The sequence below is a fragment of the Mycteria americana genome, chromosome 10 (assembly GCF_035582795.1).
Source record: "Mycteria americana isolate JAX WOST 10 ecotype Jacksonville Zoo and Gardens chromosome 10, USCA_MyAme_1.0, whole genome shotgun sequence".
In the NCBI taxonomy this organism is placed as follows: Eukaryota; Metazoa; Chordata; class Aves; order Ciconiiformes; family Ciconiidae; genus Mycteria; species Mycteria americana.
In genome coordinates, this window is record NC_134374.1 from 3,612,389 (window position 1) to 3,635,711 (window position 23,323).

The following is a 23,323-nucleotide window of genomic DNA, read 5'->3' on the forward strand; positions in this document are numbered from 1 at the left end:
GTCTTTCCCATTTAAATCAAAGCTGGCTCCAAACTTGTCCTCAGCATGCACACAGGCAGTGCAGTCCTTTTGTTTGTGGTGTTTTGACTTGAGTCTCACAGAGCTCCATCCTGAAGGTGCTGAGCACCACCAGCTCCCTCTGGAAGACATGGCAACTCTGTCTGCCCACAAGACCCCAGCAAGTAGGTGTGGAAGCTAATAGGATCTTCTCTTTATTTTGATGTTGATGAAAAAGGCTGAAAGACAAGATTTTCAGCCAGATAAGGTTAAAGAATTAAAGATTCTCTGTTTCCCTTTGCTGTCATTCAAAATAACAAGCATAGAAAATTCTGTTTAAAATAGCTGAGCCTTTGACTTAAAGGGTTTTCATGTCAAAGATTTAAGATGTCAGGTTTAAACATGACACTGATAGTATTAGGCAAAGTATGAGAGCAGATACTTGTAGTAACTGTCATTTTTTCTGACTGTTTGTTAATGGCCTTTTGTGATTTATAGTGAATGTTGTGAAGGATCTTCAGGTCCATTTATCACTCAGAGAAGCACCTTTTTTCCCTTAATACCTACGTATGTCATAATTAAGGGTGGATGCTGCTTGCTCTGTTCTTAACATAAGATCCTTCAAGATGATATTTAATCCTAAATAGATTAAATACCTTTTTTTAAAATCCATAAAGCAGTGTGTTATGTAACTGGCAAAAATCAACAGAATTAAAAGGAGCTTACATTAGACAGAAATATAGAGAAGGTTTAGATTTTTACTCCAAATGGAGTTTTTCACCCCATTTTAAAATAAATTGTAAGGAAGACACTTACGTTTCAGCATTCAGCTTTATTAATATTTTACTAGACAGGTTTCTCCTTGTTCAAAAAACAAGTCATGTGTGCTGAAGTACATCTTTATATCCATGAAAGGCTCTGGTGATGTGCCATATATTCATCATGTGCCTTTAGGAATACTTCTTTAAAAACTACTTCAGAGTAATCACCCATTATTAATACTGGTGATTCCTTTTTACTATTATGGCAGTAGCAGTGAAACTGTGTGTCTGCTTGTGGTTTTCTCTAGTGTCTGTGCACTTCTGTGGCCCCTGTTGTCCTACAACTTAAATCTGATGAACGGGAATATGCTTGGAGTCTCACAGTACTATCTGTATTAAAAACAGGGAAGAAGTGCCAGGAGTTGAATTATTTTGCCCATTAAATCCCAGAGAGACACAGGAATCGAACCAGTTTTCTAAAGTGTCAGACCGATGCTATAACCACAGGGTTGTCTTTCTTTACAAAGGTGCAGCAGTCATCTCCATAGAGGTGGATTATTTGTGCCTTAATCATTTGAGTACATGCCTACGAGCCACACCATGCCTCTAGCACCAATCCTGCTGTTTCATGCTTTGTACAGTGTATAATGCATGGAGATTGCTACCAGTTTGTGAGCAGCTAAAGCTCATTTAGTGAAATATTACCCAATTTGTTCTGATTGTACTCAGTTTTTATCTCTGCCCTTTTCTGTATTGCTTGTTTTACTCGTCATGCTCCTGACAATAGCCACAGTTGGAGCAATCTTGGGCCTTTTCTAAATAGGGGTGGCTTTAACAGACTGCAACAGACTGTTTTCCCTTCTCTGGCTTGCAGAGACCCATGTTCCCAGTTCATCCTCTTTGCTCCGGTCTGGAAGTGGTTATACTGCTGATCTGCTCCCAAGGGATTCCCCTGGAGAGCAAATCCTCAGGTGGTTTCCTGAGCTGACGTTGTGACACTTGTACGTAGCACACAGGTGTGAATGACTGCGTGTGTGCTGTAAAGCTCTGGAAAATCGGGATATGCCTTTTGGCACCTTTTCAAGCTCAGAGGTGTTGTCTTATACGGGGAAAGAAAAAAAATCCTACTTTCTCATGTTTTCCGACTGCTTGGTTGCTCAGGATAGTAAAATTAGCTTTTCCTCAGATAGCAGATGAGACTGGAAATGTTGAGGATTTGGAGGTGTCATGTGCACAGTGTGTTTGGGCCCCAGAGCTCCCAGTTCTCTTCCCACTGGGCTCTGTAAGCTGGCTTCTGTTTTCAGTTAGAACTGAAGTAGAACTGAGTTAGAACGAGCAGGGTAGTTAATTTACAATGTTATGTGTCCAAGTTTCTGCCATACATGAATGAGAAAAAAGCCAACACTTTGCTTTTAGAGGTTTACTTTGGACTTTTTTGTCATGACCACTCTTGGACTTTCTGCTGAAATAAGTAAAATCAAAGTGCAAATAAGTGACTCATTTAAAAACATTTTATGTTAACTTAAAATTATAAACAGTAGAGGGGTGTATATTTACTTCTAAACTTCCACAGAAGATTCACAAAGTGTACTGAAAGATGCAGTATTCCACATTTCCTTTGTGTAAAATAAATATGTTTCTATGTATCAATACTCATATCTAGCTTGATTCAGTGGGGCAATATTGATATAATAAAATGGTTCCATTTACATCAAATGAGGCCCTTTGGAGTCTCACAGTAAGAGATAGTATTCTTGTTCTTCCAGATGCCAGACAAACAGTAGCCCATCAGGGCATAGTACAAATAATGTTCTCTGACACTTGAATCCATTCACTAAAATATTGTACATCAAAAAGTCTATATACATTGCATTCCCTGAATAATACCATGCTCACAAAATTGTTTCCAAACTCTGAGGTGAGCAGGGTGATGCATGCACAAATCATGGATACAATATTGCTTTTAATATGCAAAATCCCTTTCTCTTCCATGTCAAGTGTGTGTAAGAGTGCTGTGAAATTGGAAGCAGAGCAATTACCATACCAATAGTTCAGAAAGTTTTTTACGTGCACCGTTAGGGAGGTGCCATTAAAATTCCTCCTCTTCTGTTTGTTTTTTATAATTTCACAGGCAGTTTGGTAGGTTACACCTGTTCTTTATCACAGGTGTGATAAAGAGTCAGAACTTACTGTAGCCCAGGAATAAAACCCAGAAAAGGGTCAGAATAGGACAGTAGAAACAGTACCATGGTTAAAGTCACATTGCAGATGTATATACACAGTTCCACCTAGGATTTGTGGCTAATGTAATTCTTTATTGGAAGGCTTTGACCTTGTTACGGATTCTTGGCAGCTTTTCCCCACTCTATTCATTACTAATGCAAGCTGTCAATCACTTTAGTTCTGCTTTGACATAGATTGTGGCTCATAGGAGTTAGCTCTGTCATTCTTTTTATTTCTTTCATCTTTACTATCCTTTTTTATGGTCCTTAAAGCTGGAAGTATAAAAGGGTTATATGTATATGAAAAAAATCTGTTTCAGTAACTCCATCAACCTTGTTATAAACAGTCTTTGATTAAAACAGTTACTTTTGAACACAGTAAAATGAGAATGTGGCTTTTTACATACAACATCTTGTAAATTACCCTCCCCCTCAAAATAAATCAGAACTCCCATTTGCATTACAGTGTTGAGGATTGATACAGGCAGATCAGCTGCCACATCCTGAATAACATATTAGAGAGGTTTTCCCTTTCCATGTGTTTTGACATGAGAGCGCCATCATAAGTGATGTCTTACTATGCGTGCTAATGTTAGCTGAAGTAACAATTTCCACACCTTATTTCATTCCATTGACCTGGGTGCTGATTAATATTTTAAAAGGGCTGGATACAGGTTTTCAGTTCCTGTGTCAACCCAGTCTTTGAAAGTTTAGATTTGAATCCTACCAGCCTGATGATAAATAATTTAATACTAACCAATGGAAAGGCAGTGAACAAATCATTCAGAGCAATCCTTTTCTTTAAAAAGCAATCTAATGGCAGTCATATATAAGTTTGAAGATATAGATATGAACAATTCATTATAAAAAAATGGCAGTTCCCTTTCAAATTAGAAGAGAATATTACTTCCTGATAATGGTATAAGAATAGAAGAGAAATAAAACTTCGTTATTGAACAGTTATGGTATTAAATTCTGACACTAAATATTAATCTGCTAGGTGCTGCTCTATTATTATCTGCTAGAATAATGAAGCAGCCTTTTTTGAACATTTACACAGAGTTCAGTGAGCCCAGTAACTCCTAGTAACGCCCCTCAGGATCACAGTTTTTCTGTACAAATAGGCTCTGGAGGAGAGGTTGGGCTATTCTGAAAAGTTGAAGCCTGTTTGTTCCTCTCATTCTTCTCTCAGAATAAAGTGTAGTGGGAGAACAACAGTATTCCCCCAAGAGTGAGTGTTACCGTCTACTCTGGTAGATGCTGTAGTGTGGTTGTAGTGCACAAAAGTCTTACTCGGAGCTCAATGCCCACTTTTCAGTGCCCTGTGCAACCAGAGTCTTTGTTCTGAGGAATACGCATTTTAAATAGACAAACCACATTAAGGATAAGCAACATAGTCTCTCTTTTACTCAGCAGGAACTGACGCACAGATGTATTTTCTTCTCAGACACAAAGCAAAATTCATCCAAGCCCCAATCCAGTGCCTCAACAGGAACATCAACCACTCTGTCAAGTCTGTAGTCACTTTTCCAGCATAGACCTTCCCCTTTCCAGATTTCATTGGTTGAATTTTCCCTAAAAATAGGCCTGTGCAGCAAAGCAACCTTTGTAGAGTGCTGCTTCTTGTGGAAGTACATTGCCAGCATTGATATACTGTTGACTCACTGGTCAGTTCCCATCTGCAATTTCCCACTGCCCAGCAGCGCTCTGCTTTCTCAAAGTATACATTTTGATTTCTGGGTAGAGCAATGGAACAAGTGGCCAATTCATCCTTACCCTAAAAAGGAAGAGTTGGAATGAATAAACCTATTGTTGGAGGGCACCGTCTATTTGCCAAATTCTCTTCACAGCGATTAACATGACTACATCTAATTGGTGAAAAGTTCAGGGAGATAGCTAAGGACTTGTTAGGAATTTTTGTTCCTTGATGAGTTTTACTGCAGTAGTATGAATTATATGACTTTTTTTTTACATATGTATTTACAGGGTAAAATGTTTATTATTTTTCTTATTAGAGGTTAATGAGTTTTAGTATTTCACATTATCTTTGTTGTAACTACCAGGTTTAACTTGAAAATCATTTATTACAACAGTAGAGTAAATGATGTGTTGAAAATAATATAATAGTCTAGATGACAACAACAACAACCAAAAAAGTGTAAGCCGCATGTTGGGCCTTCAGTTCTCTAGGCAGCATGATAATCCAGACACAAAATAATGCCATGTCTGCTTTAACTGGCTTTGGAAAAATAACCCATGAGTTAAAAAAAACCAGACAAGCTGCAGGGCGACACTTAAGTTTAGGCAGATCACCCATACCAGTGAACTGCAGTGAAAGAAAGATGGTTGGTGTGTGATGAGCTTTGATGCAGTTCCTCACCAGGAGCCATCGGTAGCCGCACAACTGCAAGTCTCAGCTGCCCTGTAGATAAGCTTGAGCTCAACAATTGCTGAAAACCACTGGCAGGTACTGGTGTTACTGGTGTTTGTCCCCTCCTTCAAGACATTTCTCATCTCATACTTTGTGCCACGCTGTGCACCATCATGCTGCCAAGCAGCAAGGGACGAGGGAAGTGCCATGTGCTGCAAAAGCAGAAGGGAGATAGGTGAAAGTGCTGCAGAAGAGCTTCCTTCCGAATTGCTTCCAGATGTGCAGGTCTCTTCTGTCTGCTTCATTGTTTGATAGCGGGGAGGAGACCAGCTTACCAGTCTGCAGGCAACTAGAGACATCATCATGATGGCCTTTGCAAAAGATGGAGGTCTGGTCCTCCTCCCACCTACAGTATGAGTGTCACTCCCGTGCCTCTCATCTCCATGGCACAGGAGAAGCTACTTTGGAGAGGGGTAAGCAGACGCTGATCCATCTGGCCTGAGTAATGGGGATCCTTGCTGCTGAGTCACGTGTGTATCTTTCCTCCCAGATAGCACACCCGTGGTCAGGGCTCTGGGTCAGGGCAGAGCATGTCTGACTGCCCCGCAGGATTCAGCTCAAGTGCTGAGCACAGGGCTTGGAAAATGGGGAGAACAAAATTAAAAGGGGAGCGAAACTGATGTTTCCATTAACTGCAGAAAGGCCTCACGCTTCGAGAATGTAACAGGCCTGCACTGAGTATAAGGATGATTGTAATAACTCTAATGTTTGCTTTGTGTGTTTGGATTGCAAGCTCTTTGGCCCAAGGACTGTGTCTCATCATGTATTTACACAGATCCCAGCACAGCGGGTCACTGGTCTCAGTAGGGGCCTCCAATCTCAAGTGATAATAATGAACTGGCTTTCTTCTAAGTGTTATTTACCCAAACAATACTGTGTTCCGTTGTGCAACACTGTTTTTATTAATATTTTTTTCAGTTCAAATGAAATAAAAACATTGTCCACCCAAACACTGAGGAACAATATGAGTGCTCATCTCCTGCTGGGAAATAAAAATTCAAGAGTTTCAAATACCAGTGCTTCCGGCCCCCTTTAGTCACTGTGAGGACTTGTGTCTGATGATAAAATGCTTTAAATCCATTTTAAACCTGGCCGGGCTGGCATTCCTTGTCTGGATCTTAGCAACACAACAAAGCTTGCTTTGAAAGTCTCTTAGAAAGGCAAGCCCCAGTTCATGTAGTTGATACTCATGTGAAGAAGCCCAGTTTATTTGTGTAACAGCTGAGTGAATGCACATTTGCAGAATTTATCCCAGCATCTTTTAAAACATGTGATTTAACTTTAAAGCTAGTCTTTGGGAAGAAGTCTTTGGGAAGAGTGCAAACCAACCTGTTCTTTTGAACTAAAAGATACATTATATTTAAGGAAGAAAACCCAGAAGACAACCCAGAATCTCTCCACTAAACTCATTTTATTGGAAGCAAAGAATTTTTTTCTGTGCACTTGTATGTGAAAGGTCTGTGTATTTTCTTCTGTTCTGCTGAACAGCATTATTGGAAGTTGATTGTGCATGTAGCTATGTGCAAGATCTCTCTATCTTTAGCATGGTGAGATGCTAGGAAAGGCATTTTGAGTCTTAACCTGGTTGTTTTGCAAAGCATACGAACAGAGTTACTCTCAACTCAAACTACAAGGTGAAAAGTGAATGCTTCTACTTTAAAAATGTAGATTTGCAATGATGTCTTCAGCATGAAATGGCCCAATGTAGCCAAGGCATAATTTTATTATCCCAGATGAAAGACAAATATGACCTCATTGTGTTTTGTATGAAAAACATTATTTTGAGTCTGTCTGGTTCCTGCAAGCTTGCTGAGTTGTGTTATTCAGTAACGTTTGGCACATGATAACTTTTTCTGAGGCTGGTGTGCAGAAAGAAAGAAAATAAGGCCAGGTGGGAGCTGCCATCTATTGCCATGGTTTTATTCTTGCCCTTTGAGTTCTTTGTCAGACAGTTGCAGTCTGCTACAGTACAACTCCAGTTGTTTTGTGTAAGCGCATCCCAGCTACAGTGTCAGTTCTCTTCCAGAGTGCTAAAAGACGTAGGTTGTGTTTAAAGGCTAGAAAGGTCTGGCCTTAGCTGCTGGGACACTGGCTTTTCCTTCTTTGATCTATTCTGAGAGGTGAATTCTTTAAATCAGTTATCTTAATGAGAGCAAACTTGCCAGCACTGACAACAGAGCATTTTCTTAGGCAGATCTGCACAGGTGTGTGAGCAGCCCCACACACATCCTTCTGTATGGGGGTTGCCTGGGCATAAACCACTCCAGGCAAGGCAAAGGCAAGGAGCTTTGTCACTGCAAGAGTCTGGTGCAGGTTTATATGCCCTGCTACAAAGGTGCATTAATTCCCGGCGGGAACTGGGCCGCAGGGGAGGTGGCTGATGCCCCACCAGCTCGGCGCAGCCATGGGCCCTGCTGCTGTCTGCAGGACCGGCATGTGCCAGGCAGCCATCTGCCCGGCCCTGAGCTCTTGGAGAGGCTGCTGAGGGTTAAACATCTCCTTGTCTTCACAGCTGGCCCCCTGCTAGGCTTCTGGGAACTGGAGTTTTCAGCAAGGATGAAAAGTTCATATTGCCATGTTCACTTCCATTTTGGGGTGAAAACAGAAAATAGAAGTGAAACAGATGAAGCTCAGAGATTTAGGGAAAAAGTCATTTCTAAATTACAACTTCGTTGTTCTGATAATTCCATAAATAACTTTTTTTTCAAGGCTGATGTTTCATTTTGGTATTTTAGAATGAAATTGTCGTGTTTGCCTCCTCAGTTTGGGAATCCTTGAAGGTTTTTCTATTTTTTTCTTATACTTTCTTCTTGGAAACAATTGTAATGAAGTAGGAAAACTCATTTTTCATCTACTTTTAGTGTTTTGCAAATAGGAAACATAAGACCAAAATTACAAGATATTGAATTGAAAGGCAAACTCCCCTACAAACACATTCACTTTTTGTCCACTGTTCTGTTTCCTTGTTTACTGTAAAAAAGAAGTGAAAAATGTATTTCCCTACACTTTCTTGAGCTTCACTGAAAAGGAGAGATAAAGAAAGAAAAAGAAGTGCACGAATGGTTTCCAAAAATAATGACATTAAATATGAAGTGTAAGATCCATTTTTTAATTCAATGTTTAGTTTTCCATAATACTTTTGGAATTGCCCATATTTTTAAAAGCATCTGTTCTTTTGATTTACCTCTTACTTCCAGTTGAAATTTTTTAAGTAGCTCTACTTGAGTCAGTTGAGTGAAGAGCCTCTAGAAGAAGGAAAAAAAAAAGTATATGCACTTAATGAGCAACAAAGTTAGTGATCTGTAGCAATTACCCAAGTGAGTAATTTTGTTTCATTAATGCACCCTAAAGCACCAAGCTGTTTTGTCAATGGGCACTGCAGGGCCATTGCAATGCTCAAGGAGACAGTTATGTTACCAACCGCGGTGTAAGGGATAGGTTTACCAACAAGGAGGGAGAGAGAAAGTAGCTTAGCGTAAGAAGAAAATTAAAGACCATCTATTATTGTCATGGAAGCCAATGGCAATACTTGTAAAGACTCTAGCAGAGCAGGGGGGTCACACATCAGTTTCTTCCGGCTTTTCCAACTTCCAGTTTCTTGGTTACTGTGTTTTTTTAAGAGGGCATCTTGGTGCACATAGCATCTCAGTTTGAAAGGGGAAGGCAGGCATGTACCTGGCTTACTTGAATCCTTCTTGGAGAAAAGTAGAAAAACAGATAGCAGAAACGAAGGCAAAGCTGTATTATAACTTTTAGGCATCTCTGGATCACTCAATATGGGACACGCACAGCATATGATATATTAAGGTGAAGTATTGAATATCCATAAAGGAGTACTAGCAAATGGTGTCAATTTTCAAACACTTTGCTTTGTCAGCTTCACAAATTTAAAATCAATCATCAAAAAGTCTCTGTATAGATCAGCTGAAGAGACATAAAACCTTATGGTTATCTCCCTGACAAAAAAAGTTGAAATTAAAGATGAGTATATAAAGACTCAGACTGGCAGAATTCTGTAGTGCTAAAAACCGGGGTCATCCAACCTCTCAGTTTAGAAATAAATGCTGAGGAAAAACAATGACACCCAGTGCACTGCTAATAAATACATCTTGGAGGACAGTTGAACACACAGAAAAATAGATTTCACAGAGAGGCTTATTTTCAGCATGAATGCCATTTTCTTGCTGCATTATCATAAACATGAGAGAAAAAACAGCTATAAATAAAAAATTCTTGGGCAGTCCCTGGAGACTTGTCAAAAATATGTAGGTTTTGTATGCCGCAGTGTAAAAGTATTCATTAAAATTAATTTTTAAAACACCCTGTCCAATATTAGTTGCCTGATGTCCTTCCTTTGATCATAAATTATAAATGAACTGGCAAAAAATGAAGAAACCATTATTCCATTAATGAATTATTTAAGTGTGATTGTTAGTTTTTGCAATCATTGGGCTAATAAGCTTGGGCTTGTGACACTGAAGTGTTTCTCATTTGAGGGTGGGGTGATGATGATGGTAATGTTATTAACACCATTATCAGTGTGTCCCGTGAAGCATAAACCCAACCGGCTCCTTTGGTGGCTACACGGTGGCATGGCTGCTGGAGCTTTCATGGGGTCTGTACTGCAGGAGAGGCAGTTGACACCGAAGAAAGTCGGTGTGAACAGGGTTCACTGGGTGGCTTCCCCCAAGGCAACACTTTAAAAAAGATAAGCAGCATACTGACACGAGAGGATCTTCTCCCCACAGCAGCCTGCCAGTGCCGGCGGCACACACAACTGGCTTGGCCCATTCCAGCGGCGGCTCCGGGAGCTCCAGCGAGTCCGAGAGCAGCTCTGAGTCTGACTCCGACAGCGAGAGCAGCTCCAGTGACAGCGAGTGCAATGAGGAGTCGCGCAGTGCCACGCCGGAGGTAAAGCCACGCTCTCAGCTCCTCCCCAGTGGAAGCTGGGAGGGGGAAGCATGGAAGGGGGTGAAATCCTGCTCCCTGTTAGGAAAATGTTGGAGTTCTGTGCTGTTTGATGCTGTTGACCTTTTTCTTCCTTCACAGTTTTATGTGTATGACCCACATACTCATTCTAGCTTTTGGAAGAATCCTTCTGGCCTACATTTGAATTGCTTTAAAGAAATATTTAGATTTTTGCCAGTAGCTAGAGAAGATTTTATTGACACAGTATTCAGCTGGGACTAAGGAAAGGCAACATGACAAAACTATGTCTTCAGGGACCAGCTAAACTTTTTAGTTGTATTAAATTTCTCCAGGGCCACATTGTAAACCAGATAAGGAAGCCTAATTAACCATAAATACTCCATAAATACTCCCATAAAACTAGCAGTCACCACTAGTTGACTGAAATAAAAGGGTACGTTAAAAACGTTCTCATTTAAAGGGAAAAGCATTGCTTCTGTCTGAGATTTGTTCCTTGTTGTTCTTCAAACTGCAGCCTGAACCTCCCTCAACGAACAAATGGCAGCTGGATAAATGGCTAAATAAAGTGAACCCCCACAACAAGACCATCATCAACAATCAAAATGAGCCTCACAGCGAGACCAGCTCCCAGGCCCAGAGCAACCAGCAGGCCGAAGGGCCAAACAAAGGGAAGCTCAACAGCAGCCTGCCCCCGACCGATTCCAAAGACCGGGCGATCCTTAGTCCCATCCGAGAGAAAGCCAAACCACGGGTTGCCCAGAAAACCCCAGAGGCAAAAAGCTCCAAGCAGAAGTCACCAGCTCATAATGAGCCAACTTCACAAAGGACTACTGGGAAAAAGCAACCCAAAAAGGTAGAAAGGACTTCCAGTGTAGAAGAGTATAACTGGCCCAAACCAAATAATACCAGCAACACTCCCAAAGAAAAAGACACACAGGAACCCCCCGAGCAGCCAAAGGTTCGAACTAAAGCAGCAGTTGGGAAGACTGCTCCAAGGAAAGAACCACGAACTAGCACAGGTCTCACTTCAGAGAAGAAAAAGTACAGAGGCCCCAGCAAAATTGTCCCTAAGTCCCGGGAATTCATTGAAACGGATTCATCTACTTCTGACTCAAATACAGACCAGGAGGAGAGCTTGCAGGCTAAGGTATTGCCAGCTTGCACTGGGTCTGGCAATGGTGTCAAAGTGAAGGACTCTGGCAGTAACATCCTCAGTGTAAGTAGTTTAACTAGCAATGGCAGCAACACATCCATTGACCAGACCAGCAATGACTTGGAAGAGCAGCTCTTTTCTCCTATCCCAATCGTACAAAATGAACTTCTGTCCCCACTGAGAGAATATGAAGAACTCAAATCTCTGTGGGTGAAAATAGACCTTAGTTTACTCTCTAGGATACCTGGACAAGAGCCTTTTGAGACCACATCTGTGAAAAGTGAACCAAGAGAGGCAAATGTGAAACACAGGCGACCATCTCGAGAGTCCCCTACCCCAGCAGCTGAAAAACCATCCGCAAAATCCAAAAGGAAACACAAGGTAAGTCGTTTTCATCGTTTGGAGGAAAACACTGAATTTCTATGCATCCTCGAGGTCAGGACCACAGTCAGTGATCCCTCACTGCACCTGCAACAGGGCTGTAAGGAGCCATCATAACACTAGGGCTTTATTGTTTTTACAAAGGACATACATTTAAAAGTGCATTACAAATTAACATCAGAAACTAGTGAAAAACAAACTCCAGCTGACAAAATCAATGAACAGTGTATTTTTTTGAGATTTGTCTTACAAGCTTTTTCACTGTATTTGCTCACTTACCCATTAATTTCCAGTGTTCTGTAATCTGCAGAAAGACTGCCAATGATGAGTTCATATTACTACAGGTTCAGCCATACTCAGAAAATGTGAATTCTCTTTGGAAAGCGGGGTTTTATTGTCTGCAGAGTTAAGGCATTTTCACCACTAGCTTAAACAGGCATAGCTTCATTAAAGTCAATGGAATGGTGCTTGCTTATGCTCCTGGTGAATTTAGTCTTTATATTGTTTTGTTGTACAAACAAATGTGATTCATAGAAATACCATTTGCTTAACTAGCTGCTTTCTCTACACAGCTACCTGAAAAAGCAAATATATTTTGACTTAAGGCATTACGTTTTATCATGTGTTTTATGTTATTTATGCCCAAGGGTGTCCTATCTTGTGGGATATGACAGTGCACTTCAAGCTAAATGTGTTTTCAGAAAAGAAACTGAAGTTTTATATCATAAATGAATTTTTGTAGTCCAGCTGAAATGGTTGTGCTCTGGTCTGTGTGAGAAGTCATCGTAACTCTTTTTTTTTATACCGCAAATTTTATAAATCATTGTGAATGTGACTTTAGCTGTCTGTTCTAGTGGACTTCTTGAAATCCTGAGTTTGAGCAGTCCAGTGGTATGAGAGAGTTAATACAAGACAAAGATAGACAATACCAGGCAGACACAGGGTCTGCACCCCAGCCTACATGAGTCACTGCACTGGCTCCTTCCCTGTTGAATTAAGTGGAAATAATTACATGAGTAAACTCAGCAGGTTTTTATTCAATTTATATTCTAGTTGTACACTAAAGGCAGAGATGTAAGAAGGAAGGAGAAAAGAAGAAAGAGGAAAGGGATGTATAAATGTCCATGCTTATGTGTATGTATATGTATATGTACATTATGTATATTACTTATACAAGTAATATTAATGTGTATATTAATTATACAAAAAAACCTTCTTGCTAAGTAACTTAGTGGAGCGTCAGTATGATGGAGAAGGAATCTTGGCTAAAACATGAGTATAGTGTTGGCAACTAAACTGAGGGCTCCCAGGAAAAAAAAAAAGGGGGGTTATATGAAAGTTGGAACCTCATAATTTCATTAGCTGGAACTTTGAATCAGAAAGTAACAAAATGAGGAATCTCACTCTGGGACTGTACAAACATAAGCTACGCTCTGAAACAGCCCGTTCAGTTGCCGTATGATTGTTCACTGCTACCCAAGGGGAAACAAACCAATTAGGATGACTTGAGGGTATATCAACAGTTAAAACAGGGTAGGGAGAGCCTGATTTGTGTTTCTAAATCATGCTATTAAAAGATTTATTTTAGCCATCTACTAGTGGGCTTGAAGGCTGATATGAAGGTTCCAGTGACAGAGCAGTAATCAGCTTTGCTTGTATCATCCTAGTTCAGGCACAAAAGTCATGCATCAGGGAATCTTTCAAAGCAAATTTTAAACCAGCTATCGCTGTTAATGACTACCCCAGCTCAGTCCTGTAGTCTTTTAGTCCTGTGAGGAATACTTACTCAGGGAAGTTTTCCCATCAACTTCCATTAAGTCAATGAGTAAAAGCTATTTATTTGAGTAAGATTTGGTGCTATCAAGTCATTCCATCTGAATTATTAATTAAATTCCAGTGCGCTACGGAAGATAACTATAGCACATGAGGCGTTTTGCTTCCTAATTATGGGGCTATGTCACTTGTTATATAACTTCATGTCATGTGTTCGGAGCACGTTTAGCCCTGATTTCAGGTGACTTTCACTTCTCAGACCAATACTTTAACTGCTGCTACTGTAAAGGAAATACACTGAGATTCCTGAGCTCCTCTTAATGGCAAGTGAACTTGGGCATAGATGCTGGATCCTTCAAGCTCTACCTTTTTTGTTAAAGCAGCCGGAAAGCCTGGATACCTTTGTCGAAAGCAAGAAGCAGCGCCTGGAGGACCCTTCAGCTTCATGCCTGCTCCCACCTTGTATCTCTCCAATACCGAATCACAGATTAACCAGCACTAAAGAGTAAGTTCTTTTTTTTTCACATAACGTTCATGAGGGATTTCACAGTACTGTTCTGCAAATGTCTTTGCTGTAGAGGCAGATGGGCTTTACAGCCCATAAGCATAAGTGACCCGGCATTGCTATTCCCATCCATCAGGAAGAGGATCCACATGATTTTGGATGAGATTCATTCATCCTTCTGATAGCCTACAGGAATTCAGAGTGCCACCACAATCCTGGTGTACTCTTCTACCCCCATAGTGCATCCTTTCAATGTTCTTTCTTGCCCCCATCATCCTTAACCTCTATGGCCAGAGAATCCTACTAAAAGTGGGCTTTATTTGATTGCCTGGAATTTATTTTTTAAAATCGTTTTCGTAAGAGACAGTTCTCAGTTTTATTGAACAAAATAGTGACTTTGCCATTCACTTCAGCAACTCTTATTCTTGAACCGTGTATGCAGCAATGCCAGGGGTGACCATCCTAAATGTTTCAGACATACATGGTTTGTATTTCAGCAGACGTATAATCAAATAGTTTGTGCCTTTCAGAGTGTCTTTGAGAGATGGCTATAATGCTTGAGCAAACAGGCACCCCGTAAATAATGATTCTGATTAGTATAATCACAAGCTTAACATTCTATAAATAACCAAAGAGTCCAGTTCCCTTCTGTCATCAGTTTTGTGCTTTTACGGTTTTGAGATGAGGCACTTCTTTCTGCTTTGCACTAGGACAAGCAAAGAATCAAACCCACAATATGCTTCTGAAAATAATTTGATTTTAGTAGTATTTAAATTCAGATAAAGTTCAAAAATCACTTGTGAAATAGCACACATTTTAAAATCCATAAAGAAGGTTGAGCATCATTTTATTTATACTGGTGTAATGATGGAGTAAATTCAGTCCTTGAACTAATCACTCATTCTACCACTGCAAAAACCAGAGTTGGAGTCTGGAAAAGGCAGATGAGTTGAAAGTTACAATGTGATTTGTAACATGTTGCACATTTGATAAACATCATGGTGGGTGTTGCCTGATTGTCATTGCTAGAAATACAATGAGCAGAGATATATTGCAGAGGGAAGCAAGGATTATCCATCCCCAACACCTCCACAATCCATTAAAAAAATCTTTCTATTCTTGTCGCCAGCAAGCCCTAAGGATCCACCCCCAACCTGATGTTTCTTAATTTGAGCTTGTTTTCCAGGTCATTAATTTGATTCCTCGGAGCTTTCTATCCTTTGGTATTCTCTGTTAAAATATAATTGTGTCCATCAATAGTTATTTCCATATGCTAGCTTTTCCTCTCATCTGCCTCAAGTTTTGAAACAAAATTTTCTGACTTCTTTTTCACTGCGGTGATTGAGACCTGGATCACCTGCATTTGTTATTAGTGTTTTCTGAGTTCGCTTGAAACAAATGCAATATTGTTTGATAATTCAAGTCTTCAACTCCCAGAGATGCACAACTGAATATAGATCAACACATTGCCCAAAGGATTAGGGAGCTGGCTGAACTGTGTGATGACAAATTTCTGGAAGGCCCCAGATTGTTTTTAAGCAGTCAGGAGTGGTTCTCTTCTCCAGAGGGTTAAGTAGAGTTTTAAGGGGAGGCAGAAGAAAAGGGAAGCTGAAAGTACACTGTTCAAGGGCATGGGGGAAAATAACACTTTAGTGATAAAAGGTTGAAAGACAGGCTTTGCCATTTGCTCTTTTATTCCCAAAGGTCCTACGTTTTCTTTCAGAACTCCTAAGTCTCTATGTAAGGACTTTGAGAAATGAGGGTGATTCAGCTACAGGTGTGATGATGATGTTGTTCATCCATTAAGAAGGTGTTACGTCCCATGGTGGATGTTCTCACTCGGGAGGAACCTTAGGTCTCTCCCTTTAGAACTTGATCCCTGTGCCAACAAGCCAAATTCCCCGAGGCAGACTTCAGAGACTTTCATTGGGCTTTTTTATAGATACAAGAGTGTTTTGACAGAAAGACCATGATCTCTGGGCCAAAATTTGGAGGCATTCAGGAGTCTGGAGGAATCAGTGAAAGATAGGCCACACCTGTGCTTTTGCAGCTCCCACTGACTGTCTATCTATGGTTTAGGCATTTGAATACATTTCTCTTATAATCTTTCCCTAAATATATGGGCTCAATAAAGCAAGCAAAGATGCACAATTAATTTTTAAAGGGTTACATGTCTAATGTGGGCAATTATATGCCTAATTTCCACAAGTTTCTATGACTACATGTACAATTTGAGTGTGGAAATTTCAAATGGTCAGTTGTGAACTTAAAAGCCATTCACATAACCAAAGAGCCAGTTTGTATTATGTAGTCATTGCGTGAGCAACTAATTATCTCTCTGTTTGTTCCTTCCTTCACACACTCTGGGGCTGATGCCTTTTCCTAAATCTGACATGACACTTAAAATATAATTATTCAAACTATTGCCACTGTATTTTCCTTATTTCATAGCAAATGAAGGAATAGATGATACTGTGTTTTGTCCAAGTAATTCATAGTAATACCTTGAAACACTGCTGTGAGGCTGGATTCTTGTCAGATCAGCTGCCCACTTTGCAGCACAGGATTATTTATGTATTTACTTGCTTGCCAGAGCAATTTTAATTTAAGCATTAATTGTATGTGCTGCTGAATACCATTTATATCTAAATACCTGACTGGTAGACCCAGTCCAGACAGAGAACTATTCGCCAACATTTGGCAGTTTGTAACAACACAGAGGGTTATTTGCTGATGCAAACTGTGAGTCTGAATTTCAAACTAGACTCATACCAGTGGAGCATGCCTGCCGTCTAACAGGCACACTAGAAGTCTGTCTGAGGCAAGCATTTCAGCCTGTTTTTCAAGATTTCCTGTTCCCTTTTGTTTGACCTTTAGTTAAAGATGCACCTGTACTTGGCAACATATCTTAGCTGATCCCTTGGGTAGTCACAACAGCATTCACTGGGGTTTGTTCGTGGCTGAGGCAGCCTTCTACATCTATGACAATGACTTCAGCTTCATTCAGTTGCTGCCATATGCTCCAAGCTAATGCGGGAGTGACCTTTCCCTGCTAACCCCCTGCAGAAAATCAGATACACCGTCAATGTGCGGCATTTCATTGTGGACAGGGAGAGTAGAGGCAAAGGAAAGCCAAGTGATTGGTATAGACAATGGCTTTGTCTCACTAATAGACCAGAGATACCACCGCATACCACAAGGAGTGGATAAAGACAGAGCAAAGAAAGGCAGCTTGAAATGTGAGAGTAGATGGAAATTCTCTCTCCTTCACACATTGACCTCTTGTTGCCTGCTTGCTTGCTTTCTGCCCTAAAAGAAACTAGGCTGAAAAAAAAGCAGATGGGGAGCCTTCTTGTTCCTTGATAATTGGCCTTTTCAGACACAAAGATTAAACCCTGCAGCCACAAGACCATCAGTTCTGCTTGTATTTTTTCCTTGCACTTTTATTGTGTTTCTCCCTAGATTTTAAATATAGTTTAACTAACAATCATGTCAGCAAATTAAACCATTGAGTCTCGGTAATTATTGCAATAAATTCATTCAAAATTAGTGATTACTGCAATCAAAGACCAGTTTCTTAGCCCATTAACAGCCCAAAGCAAAGTGACAATCTGGTTAACTGCTGGTAACAACCTATTTCATGGAGGTTATTGTTAACATAAATGCTTTGGCGTAAATCTGAGGGACGTACCATTGCTAAATAAATTATCAGCTTAATTCCTGCAAAAGCTCATAGGATTAAGTGGGCAACAGGGAAAAAAAACTAAAAAAAAACCCAAACCCAGACAGAATTATAACCATAAAGTATTGTTGGGGATTTCTTAACTTGAGTTATGTAGAAAAAACATATCCTCAAATGCATTTTCTTTTGTGGCTAAGTCTTCCCACCCACAGAATGACTTGTGTGCCAGAGCTGAGCAGCTGCACCTATATCTTGGTTTGCCCCACCTTATATTTGAGCCTAAAGATGAAGTGAACTGGGGAAGTTTTAAGTAGTGAAGTTTTAACCATGGTACCTGCAGCCTTCTTAATTTTTTCTTGTACTACTCTCTTAATCCCTCCACCTCCATGCAGCAGCTGAAGAATGTTGCTTCAGTTGCTTTATATGTGCCTTAAATTTCCCCATGCAGTGGCAGACTCTGTGCAAGCGACAAAGTCTTGCATTAGCCCTGGCAGTAGCCACGGATGTGTTGAGAAACCTCACTAGTGGTGCAGGGTCAGATCCTAAAGGGGGCCTGGCCAATGGCTCACATTCGGGTTTTTTTCAGTCGCTTTTGAGATAGATCTGCCAGACTCGGTTGCTCTTCCCTTTGCAAAGCTGCACCAGGGAGAAGGAAGAGCTCCACACACCTCCATGCACAGGGGCACGGAGAACCACTTTGGTCTGTGCTCCCACCCATATATGCATGTTCAGGGTTCCCTGGGTAGGACACTCGTTTGGGAGGCAGAGGGTTTGGATTCTGCTCCTGGGTATTTCATTAACTGTGTCCGCTTTGCCTCTGCACAATCCCGTAACACACGCATGTGTTCTTGGGGTAGCGCTTACCCTCCTTTGGAAAACTTTCCTCTGGAAAAAGTTCAGAGTATTATTGTACTATAGCTATGGTAACTTGTCTGAGTTCCAAAATGCCCTTTGGGGGTAAGAAAGCTACAGATGGGGCTTTGAGTGAGAACTTTTTGGAAGACATGTTGCAGGACCACATATGCATAAAATCAGTCTCCTCAAAGAACTGCCAGTCTCTTCCAACCTGGTTGCTTTCCTTTGATCTTCTTCAGGCCCTTGTGTTTTCTGAGCAGGACAGCATTCATACCAGTCCTACTGTAAGGCAATATGAATTCTGTGGTCGTTTTATTTCTTCAATCTGAAGATCTTTAATATCAGAGAGTTTCAAATAAGATATTTTTAATGCTGCTTCAGTCAAATTTAGTTTTGAGTAGAAGAGCTATAAAACCTGAAATATGGGGATTTTGTTTGATTTCACTCTGTGATTTCACAGATAAGCTAAAATATTTTTGTATCACCAAAGGTCCAAAGTAGGGGAATGACCAAAGCAGGTGCAGCTATTCATACTGTTGGTGAAACTGCAAAAGGGGCCAGACAGGAGTGAGAGCGAGCTCCAGAATGAGGAGTAAGGAAACTTGGGTTGCCTTTCTCGTCTTTCCCTGGTTACTTTAAGGCAAAGTAGATCTATAATTCCTGACACTGACTGAAAGTGACTGGGAATGAAACATAAATTCTTGTTGACTTAATTTGTTATTGAAATTTTAGTCAATAATCATGAAAAGTAAATGATCGTGTAGTGCAATATTAGATGTCTAACAAAAGATTAAAATTCAGGTTTTCTTCATTGACTGAGCTAGGACAGTACCTAAAATAAAAATCTATGAGTAGATTAACATATTAAACAGTCAGTGGGGTGTTGGGTTTTGTTTTTTTCTTTTCTGATGGATTTGAGGGGAGAAAGGTCTAGCAGGTTTTTTTGTTTTTACTGTGTATCACAGCTGCCATTTCTAGCCAGCTAACAATTTCTGTACATAAAACAGACAATAGATTATCATATTACTTGAGCTTTCATGTCAAAACCACATTCATTTTCTGAATCATGTTCAATTCATCAACCAATATTTGCTCAAGGGCTTTTGCCAGCTACAATGTATCATTTTAATATAGTGTTGAACATTGGTTTTATTCTAGAGGTCAAATAATTATTATCTTGTTATTGTTATGGTTATCATTTTGTAGTTGTTATAAATTATTTTTTTGGATCACATGCCCTGTGCTATTATGTTTTTTTGCAGAGGTTGCTTATGTGGGCCCTAATCCACCTCTTAAAAAGATGCTTAATGTTAAACACATAAATAGACATACTTGATGTCAAAGGAACTAACCCCATGCATAAAACTTTCCAGCACTTTGCTGAGTCAGAACCTCTATGACCTCTCAAATGAAGACTGACTCAAATTAGCATTTAAATTGGGTGCAATTTGTACTAATGCACTGGAAGTTGTCCTCCAAAGCAGGAGGTTTCTGCAGCCATTGAAAAGGCAGAGGTAGCTCTTCTGTTTTCACTGCCTGTCCCCTTTTGACTTAGCTCCTAGGACACGGGGACTGCAGGACATATTTGAGGGTAGAGCTGGTGGATTAACCAAGGTTCATGAAATGCAACTGGTTCTTATCTGTGTCCCAGGAGCAGCGGTAGCTCAGTGAAGAAGGTGGCAAAGAAAAGAGAAGAGAAGCTGTTCCCTCCTCCATTATCCCCCCTCTTGGACGAGCCTGTGCACCGGCGGCACAGCAGTGACAACAGCTCCTTCAGCCAAGAGACCAACATCACAAACACCTCTCAGACCAGCAGCTCTTCCTCCTCAGTTTCTAAACACAGAAAGAATGAAAATAAATCCTCTTCTAACCCCAAAGGAATCTGTGTAAGTAACCGACCTCAGTTGCTGGAAGTGAACAAGATAAAATAAAATTAACTTAGCTTGGTTCTGTTTGATTTTTTTTTCCCAGTATCTATTTTTGAATGTTTATGTAGCCCCACTCAAGAGCAGCGAGGAGCGGATCTTTGCAGAGCTGGGCATAAGCAACTCTTGCAAGTTCCATTTTTAGGTCAGCATTAGGCATCTACTTGGCGTTGTGTATCACTCCCTGAAACACCCGGTCCCTGAGCCTCAGAGGAGAGCCTTTGCAGCCACCAGCTAGCTGCAATTAGTCCCTTAACTCTGTAGCTACCACACACACATTTTTAAAATAAAACATCAAGAATTTTGGTCTCCATCACCTGAATAATTACCCCAAATTCTTAGCCAGAATTAAGCACTGTAGTTATACTGAATATTGCAGCCTAAACTAAACAGACAATAAAAATCTAACAAAAAGCTACCTGTCCATAGCGCACTCAACGTGGAAATATCTTCTTTCAGGTTTGCAGGCTCCTAGCTCCCAGCAGTAAGGTTTATTACAGCTAATCTCCATGAATTAAATATATAAGCTTTTAGATACCGTGTAAATAGGGGGGTTTTTTTCCCTCAGAAAACATCATTCTGTTACAGCCATCTCCCCATCAAAGGTTTTCAGATAGACAATTCTTTCCTGCTTGCTTTTCACCAGATTCAGATGGGGTTTTTTACTGAAAACACACGAAAAAGAGCCAAAACTAGAAGCTGCATAGCACATTCACTAAAAAAAAGTAAAATTTCACATCAGTTTGTCATCCTCTTTTAGAGAAAACAGGGAAACTTCAGGTTTTTGGCCCATTTTAGAAAACAGTCCTCCCACTAGAGTTTCAAACATATAATCTAGTATCAAACCGTATCTTAGTATCACTGTCAGAATTAAAAGACAAGAAGAAAATTCTGCCACAGAAAAGGACATGCATAGCCCCGTTCTTCACAGTTCGCCGCTTTGTGAGAGGTTGTTACCCTGCACTGTAATAGTAAAACTCACAAGTTGCATTGGATCGTAGGTGACAAATCACTTCACCTTATTCATTCATCCCTGCTGCTTTCTGATATCGTGTCACTTCAAGCTGAGAGAGTAATACACACGCCTTCAACTGAAATCAATGCCAAAATGAACTGCATATGTCAGCAAATAAACAATGCTATGTAAACAGCAGGGCCACTTCCTCTCACTCCCAGCATCTCCAGTCAGATTTATCCTTGGTTTATCTATTATCCTGATACATGAAATATTTGTGTTCTAAAATATGTTAGACTTCTTTCCTTAGTTCATTGGTTCATCTGTAATTTAGTTTATCTGGTTGTGGACCTAGCTTGCAAGTTGCAATTGCCTGATTTAAATGCTTCTGTTATGCTTCTGGTTTTGGTCAATGCAAAGTCACAACTCCTGACTTCTGCTTTCCATTCTTCTCTCTGTTGGGCGTAGCAAGGGTGAGGAAACTGTTCCTTACTGAAATCTGAGCACACTTTTCAGACACCTTACAGTTAGCTAATAATCATATAGAAAAAAAGGTTACATGAGTGCGATCCACCTTGAATGAAGTTGAGTTTACATCCAGCCCTTCTGGATCAGATTACTGCCTAATTAGTCTAATCTTTAGGTTATAAAAGATGGAAGGGTGGTTTTGTGAGGTAACCTGGATGTAGTTGGATATGTATGAGTGCTATTTTGTGCCTTAGCCTTTGGTTTCTTTGGGGTTTTTGGAAGGGGTGGATGTGAGCACTTGGTGTTTGTTTGAACTATGAAGAGTTAATAACAGTCCTTTTTTTCTAGGAGGAAGAATCTCACAATACACCAACAGCCAACACTCTTCTTGACACCAGCCATCTAGAAACAGACATCTGGTCTGCAATGCCAATGCTTTCCAACGGGAATTCTGAGCCCAGAAGACCCAAAATAACATTTGATGATGTGTAAGTATTATTGGATCTCTGTGCTAGCTGCATGTTATGTAGTTGGGATTTTCATGCGGGCAGAGCTCCCAGTGAAAGAGAGTGTCTTTGATTATAACGCTAGTGTTGGGCACCTGTGTGGATAGTGCTGCACAAAGGCACACACAGTTTTAATCTTTACAAATGAACTGTTGTCACTGATTAATGAAGACTCTGTTGATAAATGTTTTCACATCATGAATGTTGGTTCATGGTAATTCTTCTTCATTTTTTTATTTTAGCTCCTCTAATGGAAACTTCTTATACTTAATTAGTTTAAAATATTTTTCCTTTTCCTCTGTTCAGCACACATTAACGGGTCCTTTGGATGGCCAGTTTCTACAGCTAGATATTTTACATTCTGGTCACCCATCATATCTTTGCCTACAGCAGCTTCAGATTAATATCAAGTTAAGATTTAAAGAGATAAGTGGGCATATATGTCGAAATTGTTCTTGGAAGCAGTCAGCAATTTTCCCAAACAATGTTTGTCCAACTGTATGAAAACAAAGACTTGAAATAATTGATTTTGTCTCTTTAGGCTTCACAATGCGGATTATTACATGCAAGAGGCTAAGAAGCTAAAGCATAAAGCAGATGCATTGGTAGGTTATCACAGGGGGGTTTTGTCTCTTTCCACTATGGAGCTGGGTGTTACAAAAACGTACATTCTGAATGCCATCTAAAGCCTCAGAAACCAAGAGGAACCCTGCTATTGACTGAAGTGTGCTTCAGATTGTACTCCATAAACACACTGTCCTCAACAAGTCAAACCCTGAG

At 40.2% G+C, this 23,323-nt stretch overlaps 1 protein-coding gene across 3 annotated transcripts in view; it reads left to right on the plus strand.

Moving 5' to 3' along the window:
• Positions 1 to 23,323, plus strand: part of AFF2 (ALF transcription elongation factor 2) — a 345,448-nt gene that overhangs the window by 300,447 nt on the left and 21,678 nt on the right. For 2 of the 3 annotated variants that reach the window (XM_075513358.1, XM_075513356.1), the window contains exons 10-15: positions 10,160 to 10,322; positions 10,855 to 11,874; positions 14,028 to 14,152; positions 20,341 to 20,575; positions 22,386 to 22,525; positions 23,085 to 23,148. In XM_075513358.1, the coding sequence (XP_075369473.1) occupies positions 10,160 to 10,322; positions 10,855 to 11,874; positions 14,028 to 14,152; positions 20,341 to 20,575; positions 22,386 to 22,525; positions 23,085 to 23,148 (1,747 nt within the window). The remainder of the gene's footprint in view (positions 1 to 10,159; positions 10,323 to 10,854; positions 11,875 to 14,027; positions 14,153 to 20,340; positions 20,576 to 22,385; positions 22,526 to 23,084; positions 23,149 to 23,323) is intronic. The other variant, XM_075513357.1, reaches the window with a different exon arrangement.